This window comes from Macaca fascicularis, chromosome 6 (genome assembly GCF_037993035.2).
Source record: "Macaca fascicularis isolate 582-1 chromosome 6, T2T-MFA8v1.1".
Lineage (NCBI taxonomy): Eukaryota > Metazoa > Chordata > Mammalia > Primates > Cercopithecidae > Macaca > Macaca fascicularis.
This window is the reverse complement of record NC_088380.1, coordinates 103,998,860-104,007,040: the sequence shown is the minus strand read 5'-3', so window position 1 is coordinate 104,007,040 and position 8,181 is coordinate 103,998,860. Positions and strand designations below refer to the sequence as shown.

General features: G+C 45.4%; 1 protein-coding gene across 1 annotated transcript; it reads right to left on the bottom strand.

Annotated features, from left to right (window-relative positions):
• Positions 1-3,991: 3,991 nt before the first annotated feature.
• Positions 3,992-6,955, bottom strand: LOC102117875 (elongation factor 2-like). The gene is given in 2 exon segments (XM_045394038.3): positions 3,992-5,621; positions 5,623-6,955. Coding segments are annotated over 2 exon segments (1,869 nt in total). The 5' UTR covers positions 6,916-6,955; the 3' UTR covers positions 3,992-5,045.
• Between the last annotated feature and the right edge of the window lie 1,226 nt (positions 6,956-8,181).

Below are 8,181 nucleotides of genomic sequence, written 5' to 3'. Positions count from 1 at the left end.
CTATAGACAATTCACCATAAGAAACTCAGTGTGAAGTTAACGCATTTATAAACAACTGATGCTGTATCTGTACTAGCCTTTCTCCATTAATAATCACCCCATCCCATAAAAGAGAAGATAATCAAAGATTTTTAAAAAATGTATTGATCTCCTGTACCTGGCAGTTAAGTTGTTAATGTTATGTCATACTTATGGTATCAGAGTTAAGTGGAGAGTGGAAGCCATCGTCCACAGCAGTTATATTTTAAATAATTTGCCAACATGTTAATCTACTGTCTTTTTCCTTCTTAGAGATGAGTTCTCTTTATGTTGGCCAGGCTGGAGTACAGTGGCTATTCACAGGTGAGATCATAGTGCACGACAGCCTGCAACCCCTGCATTCAAGTGATCCTCCTGCCTCAGCTTCCCATCTCAAACTCTCATTGGGTTCTAATGAGATCTGGGACTCTAGGGCACTCATCCACACCCGGCTTGTCCACTGTCTTAAGCAAATATACTCCAATACACACATTGTAACCTGAAGATTCTCAGAAGCACATTCTGAACATATTTTAAATGCCTTTTAGAGTAAATGGAATGATAAATTCATGTATCAGACCTTTACATTAAACTGTAAGTCCCTAGAAAGTAGGAATTGCGTCATATTCAATTTAGCATTTTTAAACGTATTTATCACTATGGTTTTCTTTCCTTTCCATTGAGTGAATAAATGCTATATATGGTAATAGCTAAAATTTATTGAAGTAAAGAATATTTTATTGTATGTGGCAAACAGACCCTAGAGTGACCTCCAATGATTCCCATCTCTTGTTCATACCTTCGTGTCCAATCCCCTCCCACTGAGTGCAAATAGGACCTGTAACCTGTGACCTGCGACTTGCTTTTTTTGTTGCTTTCTTTTTTTTTTTTTTTTTTTTTTTTGGAGACGAAGCCTCAGTCTCACTCTGTGGCCCAAGCTGGAGTGCAGTGTCATGATCTCAGCTCACTGGCACCTCTCAGGCTCAAGTTATTCTCCTTCTTCAGCCTCCAGAGTAGCTGGGATTACAGGCGTATGCCACCATGCCCAACTAATTTTTGTATTTTTAGTAGAGACAGGGTTTCACCATATTGGTCAGACTGGTCTCAAACTCCTGACCTCAAGTGATCTGCCTGCCTCAGCCTCCCAAACTGCTGGAATTATAGGCATCAGCCACCGTGCCCAGCCTGCTCCTAATCAATAGAATATGGCAAAGGTCACTCCCAAGAGTAGTTCCTATTTTATAAGACTCTGTCTTAACAGTCTGAAGGGAGAGAGTCTCCTTGCTCATTTGATGAGGTAAACAGCTGTATTGGAGAAATCCATACAACAAGGAACTATGGGAAGCCTATAGGACCTGAGTGGTCTCCAGCTGTCAGCCAGCAAAATGCTAGTCTGCTTCATATGTGGCCACCAAACATATATTTTAGGAATGTAAAAAACAGATTAAGACTTAACAAAATATCTTGCTGTACAGCAAAATTATTCTTGACATTTCTTTAAAAATAAAATAATGAATGACAGACTTTTTAGAGTTAGGGTCCAAAGGTTGCAAACATGTGCTCCCAAAGACCAGACAAGAAATATAAACAAGCAAAGCAGGCCAGGTATAGAAAAGCATAGTAGAGCAAGTGCTGCATAAATGGCGATTGTCATTCATTCTCAGTTTAGGAATGTGATAGAAGCCGCAAGACTGCGGCAAGGTAGAGATCATGTCTCACCTAAACACTGCAGCTACTTCCTGCTTTCAAGTGATCATTGCTCCCACTATCACTAGATAGCATTCATTTTTGAAAAAATAAAAAACATTATTATGGGGAAAAATCACCTGCTGTCTAACATTGAAAACCTAATTATTATAAGGTGTTCAGTCCTGACGTGGTCATGAAGTGCTAGTCACATAAAACATACACTCTTATTTGACTCAAGCCCTCATGTTAGAGCTGAGGAAATAAAGATTCAATAAGGGTAAGTTACCTGTAGAAGGCCCTACAATTAGGAAATAGAAGACTTGGTAATTATAAATCCAGCTCATGCACCTGGAAACTATAATAAGTCATTAGAAATTAAGAATTCACAGGCAATCCTTTTTGAGTATAAATTATTAATCTGTGGCAACTAAAACAAGGTACAGAGAGTTCTTCCGTGGAAATGGCATGCTTGTGAGTTTAAAGAAACCTTATTTGTTTATTTGGACATTCAAAAGAAAAAAGCAAAATAAATGCAAAATTCATTCAGTGTAAGTATAACAGATAACTATTTACCAGTCACGTGCAATGCTAACAGTGTTTTAAATATTCATACGCTTTGGAGTCAGGCTGTCAGCTCTCTCCTTTGTCTGAGTCACACTGCCTTCCACTAACAGAGAGTGAATGTCAAACCACAGCTGGGCTTCTTGGGATACAGGCAATTCAGGGATTCACGATAAAGGTGTTTCTCCTCAAGGTTCTCAGTAGTAATGGGATAAAAGAAACCCAGCATCCCATCTTCCTGTGCAGAGTCACCCAACCTTTCACTCAGCTGTCGTTTTGGTCTCTCACTCAGCTGTTGCTGTGGTTTATAACTTAGTGGCATATAACTCAGATTTCAGGTCTGATCATCCCAGTAATAACTGCCCAGATGTGAAAGTGTGGATAATCAATAGTATTATTGTATCCTGGGTGGTCAACAGGGAACAGGTACACACAGTCGTATGATTTACAACTCAGGCAAACTGACTGGCGGATACACTCAGAGTGCCTAATAGCATAGATTTTTAAAAGGGAAGAAATATCAGTAGCAGTTTTTTTCTTCTTAGGAAAATTCAATGGATTTTTAGATTTGCATTAATTATATCACTGTGCTTATTCAATATACTATTAAGAAGACTCAATATTTAGCTGAGTCATTATTTACAACAATTAGAAAATAGCAAAATGGCCTAACTTACTAACTGAAAAAGTTGTGAATTTGGCTTTGGGGAACATTATGGAATTTTTCACTCATCATGTGTACTAAATCCCTGTTGTAGGAATGAGTCACTAAGTAGCTCTAGAGGGAAAGAGAAGGCATTGGGAAAGTAGCCAAATGTATCTTAATTTGATAGATTGAACCCCTGCCTTTCATTTGTAAAGATTGTCTACCGCCCCGTCCTTTGAAGAAACCCTCCATTTCATCCACGTTGCTGGTTCCTAACAGAGAATCCTCCCTGCCCTTCCCCCTCACCAAAAGAAAACAATTTGGAAAAATTTTATTTTCCTTTTCATATTATAAAGTTTATTAAAGTAGTGTGTACACAGGCCGAAAACAAACAAACGAAAAACAACTTAGTACAGAAAGGTTTATTTTGAAAAGCAATTAATAACTATTTGTAATGTTTTTTCTGTCCCCTATTTGTTCTGGCAAAAGAGAAACCCTTAAATTCTGCTCATTGTTCCTGTTTCAGTTATAATGCTGATAATCCTTAAATTTTAAAAGAAAATCTTGTGCATTATTTCGAGATTTATTAACTGTCATATATCATTTATTGACTTTTTGCTATGATAAATGAGGATAAAACTGACTCTCTAGAAGCACTACTCTGGTTCATAATTGAGTAGGAGTGGTCAATCCTCATTTTATTTTTCAAAACTAAGAAAAAAAGGTTAAACTAGTAGCATGCTTTTCTATCCAGGATGTCTTTTAAATCATTTCCAAGGACACTGCTACTTTAGGCATCAGTGAACTAGAATTCTATAGAGGTATTGGAATGTTGAAACCAAAGAATATGATTGAAGATATGGGCTGGTGAGTCAATTACAACTATAATCTTCTGCTCCCACCTGTTTCACCTACCTTGAATCCCAAGCAATCCTCTCCAGGAAATCTTTTAATTATTCTCGTATGTATCACTTTTTCTCTCTCTCTCTTTTTTTTTTTTTTTTTTTTCCTGCCTGCTAGAAATCATCTACCCGCTTGTTCCTTTCCCCTTTCCGGGGCAAAAGCCACTACGGGCCATTTACCCAAATAAACCTCTTAATGTGTTTGTTAAAATTTGTTTGGACATCTGAGTTTCCCTCTGAAGAAATGGAAAAAGTGTTGGGTGTCCCATCCCACCTCCCCCTCCCCGACCAGCCCAGTAAAAGTCCCTGCTAAGAGGTCGTGTCTGCTGCCTCTAGACTCTGGAAATAAATATTGAAAGAAACGGCATCAAGTGTTAAGGTTGAGTGATGGCATGCAGCGGGCCCCGGAAACCTCTCAGGGCAGCGTGGCTGTGTCGGGACAGTCTCCAGGACGTGATGCTGTGGGTGCTGCGAATCCCCAGGGCAGCAGGTGCTGCAGGAAGGGCCGCCTACAATTTGTCCAGGAAGTTGTCCAGGGCCGGGATGCCTTCCTTCAGGCCCTTGCGTTTGCGGGTCTCAGCCACCACCTGGCTGGGGCGGCTGCTGTTGTCAAAGGGGTCTCCGGGCAGGATCTGCCAGTGGTCGAACACACACTGGGGGAAGGCCTGGCTGCCCGTGTTGGACCTCAGGTCAGCGGTGAAGCCAAAGGACTCGTTGACAGGCAAGTAGGCCTTGACGACAAATATGGGGGTGCCGGCCACTTGGGACTCCTCGAACACGTGGCCCCGCTTCCTGTTCAAAACTCCGTAGATGCCACCGACCACTTGCTCTGGACACTGGATCTCCACAAGGTAGATGGGCTCCTTGAGGCACTGCTGGGCGGTCAGCACGCTGGCGTAGAGGCAGCGCCGCGCTGTGGGGATGATCTGGCCTCCCCCTCGGTGGATGGCGTCAGCATGCAGGGTCACTTCCTGGACGTCGAAGCACACACCCCGCATGTTCTCCTCACACAGCGCACCCTCCTTGGTGGCCCACTGGAAGCTGGCCACCACACTGTCCTTGATCTCGTTGAGGTACTGCAGGCCCTTGGTGATGTCGGTAAGGATGTTGGGGCCGGTGCCGTCGGGCCCAAAGCACCAGATCTTCCGGGCTTCGGCCACGTCCCACTCGTACTTCTCCGCCAGGTAGCGCGCCTGCTGCTTGAGCTCCTGGCGGGCAGACACCTCGCCTTAATCGATGTCCTCGGCCAGGCCATCGGGGAAGGGCCGCGCCTTCATGTACAGTCGGTTGTGCTTGTTGGGGGACTTGGAGAGGCAGAGCACGTTTGACTCTTCACTGACTGTCTCGCGGTACGAGACGACCGGGTCAGATTTTTTGATGGGGATGCAGGCGTGGTCCTCCTCCAGGTCCTTCAGGCAGATCTCCAGGTGCAGCTCACCGGCGCCCGCGATGATGTGCTCTCCTGACTCCTCAATGATGCACTGCACCATGGGGTCGGACTTGGCCAGCCGCTTCAGCCCCTCCACCAGCTTGGGTAGGTCAGCAGGGTTCTTGGCCTCCACGGCCACTCTGACGACAGGGCTGACGCTGAACTTCATCACCCGCATGTTGTGTGCATGCTCGAAGGTGGTGATGGTGCCCATCTTCACCAGGAACTGGTCCACTCCCACCAGGCCCACAATGTTCCCACAAGGCACGTCCTCGATGGGCTCCACATAGCGGCCCATCATAAAGATTGTTCTCTGGATTGACTTCAGGTAGAGGTCCTCCTTCTTCCTGGGGGTGTAGACCTTCCTGAAGGTCTTCCATAATCCTGACCTTCAGGCCGGTGGAGACCAGCCCCGAGAAGACTCGTCCAAAGGCGTAGAACCGACCTCCTTTGTCGGAGGTTAGCACCATTCTGGAAATATACATCATAAGGGGGCCTTTGGGGTCACAGCTTTTAATGCCCATGGCAGCCTCGTCGTCCGGGGGCCCCTCGTACAGGAGCTCGCAGTGGCACTTCTGGGCCGTCACAGGGGAGGGCAGATGGATGGTGATCATCTGCAACAAGGCGTCTCCGGCGGGCAGCCAGCGGCGCATCACAGCCTTCAGCAGGGGTTTGCCTTCTTTGTCCTTGTCCTCACTGTCCAGTTTGATGTCCAGTTTCTCTATCAGTTTTGCTGTCTACTCTTTCTTGAAACTCATGATGGCATCAAACACCTTGAAGATGGGGTCCAAGATCAACTGGCAGAAGGTGCGTGGCAGCTTCTTCCCATCCGGGCTGGTGGCTGACTTGCTGAACTTGCCATTGGCTGGGTCGAAGTACCTGTCACCCCACAGCTTCTTCATCATGCCCTCCACTTTCTTGGCCCACTCGGCAGGCCCCAACTGGCCCTCCCCTTTGGCAGCAAACTTGGCCACGTACATCTCCGCAAACTGCTTCAGGGTGAAGGCCCACCCATGGAGGCCAGACCCGAAGCCCACGGTACCGAGGACAGGATCGATCATGATGTTGCCCATGGAGCCGCTCTCACCCTCGCTGTAGGTGGAGATGATGACGTTCACGTTCTCCACAATGCGCTGGAAGGTCTGGTAGAGCTCCTCGGGCTCCAGCTGCAGCTCCAGCAGGGCACGGTCCACCTTGTTCATCATCAGCACAGGCTTGATGCGCTCCGCAATGGCCTGCCGCAGCACTGTCTCCGTCTGCACACACACGCCTGACACGCAGTCCACCACAACCAATGCACCATCAGTGACTCGGAGGGCAGCCGTCACCTCCGAGGAGAAGTCGACGTGCCCAGGGGAGTTGATGAGGTTAATGAGGAAGCCGGCGCCGTCCTTGCTCTGCTTGATGAAGTTCAAGTCATTCTCCCAGAGCTCGTAGAAGAGAGAGATGGCAGTTGACTTGATGGTGATGCAACGCTCCTGCTCATCCTTCCGGGTGTCAGTGAAGCGTGTCTCCCCGGCCCGGGCCGAGGCGATGATGCCCGCCTTGCACACCAGGGAGTCTGTCAGTGTGGACTTGCCGTGGTCCACGTGGGCGATGACAGACATGTTGCGGATATTGGCCTTCTTGTCCATGATGGCGTGGATCTGTTCTACCATGAAGTTCACCATGGTGGCGGATGGCGGTGGATTCTCCCAGGTAGAACCGAATGAAGCGAGTCGCGCCGAGGATGGTGACGACGACGACGGCAGAAGAGCGTATGTATCACTTTCAATGATGCATTTTACTCATAGACTTTCACGATCTCTATGGTTTCTTGACTTCTTACTTTCTCATTTGAGTTTCAGCTTTACTCTTGTCTCCTAAATAAAGCTAAACACTTCTAATGATTCTCCCTAAGGGTTACCTTGCCTCTGCCTCATTATAGAAACATTTAGTTACCAAGAACCAAGTTACTGTCTTTCTACTATAACCTCATGTCATTTCTATCCACACATTTAGAATTGATATGGTGGAAAGCACTATCCACCAGGAACCCACAAGCTGACTTCCACTTCTTGATTTGAATGTGTGGCTTGGGACACATCTAGAAAAAGAAGGGGATGAAGTAAATGAACCCTCAGCTCTGACCATCTGCCTACTTGGTGCAGGCACAGTGGTTAGTTCATGGCTTTCAGGGCCGACACTTTGTCAATATGCACCACTATGGCCGCACTAGTTGTTAAGGGCAACTTCTGTTCTGATTGGTCAGTACCCAGTCAGAATAATCTACTCTCCCAACCAATATTTATTGAGTTCCTACCAGGAGCAAGGTATCTCCTAGACCCTGAATATTTATTGGATTAAAATATGTATTCTAAGTCAAAGTGTCTCAGCTAGTAATGTGATGTGTGACTTTGGCCCAACCACTTAACATGCCTGGGTTTCAGTTTCCTCATTTGCAAAACAGGAAATGTTCAAAGTCCGTTTTTCTCAAGTGATTTATGAGTCAGTAATGATTACATTGAAATTGGTAGAATTTGCTTTTTAAAGTTACAAGTAAAGGAAATAGGTCATATTTTTACAAAAGCAGTATGTTAGTTTTTCATTATAAAGAGAAGTAAAGCCAATTTTCAGGGGAAAATCAATGTAGCCATCTTCTCCCTGAATAAATGTCTAATTATCTACATCATCTCATTTTCCAGTTTCTAGCCACATTTATATATTCAGTAGTTATTGGAATTTTCACCTTGAGAAGATATCGTGATTTGACACAGCAAAATATAAAATATGATCTTGGAGATAAATAAATCCATTGAACTCTGCCAACCACAATCCTACTCTGTTCAAAGCTGCAGTCAGGTTCTAACTCCTCAGCAAAGAGATGAGCATGTGCTCTGTGCCAGGCTGTGTGAACCATGTGGCACAACAAAATGTGTAAGAAATTATCTCCACCT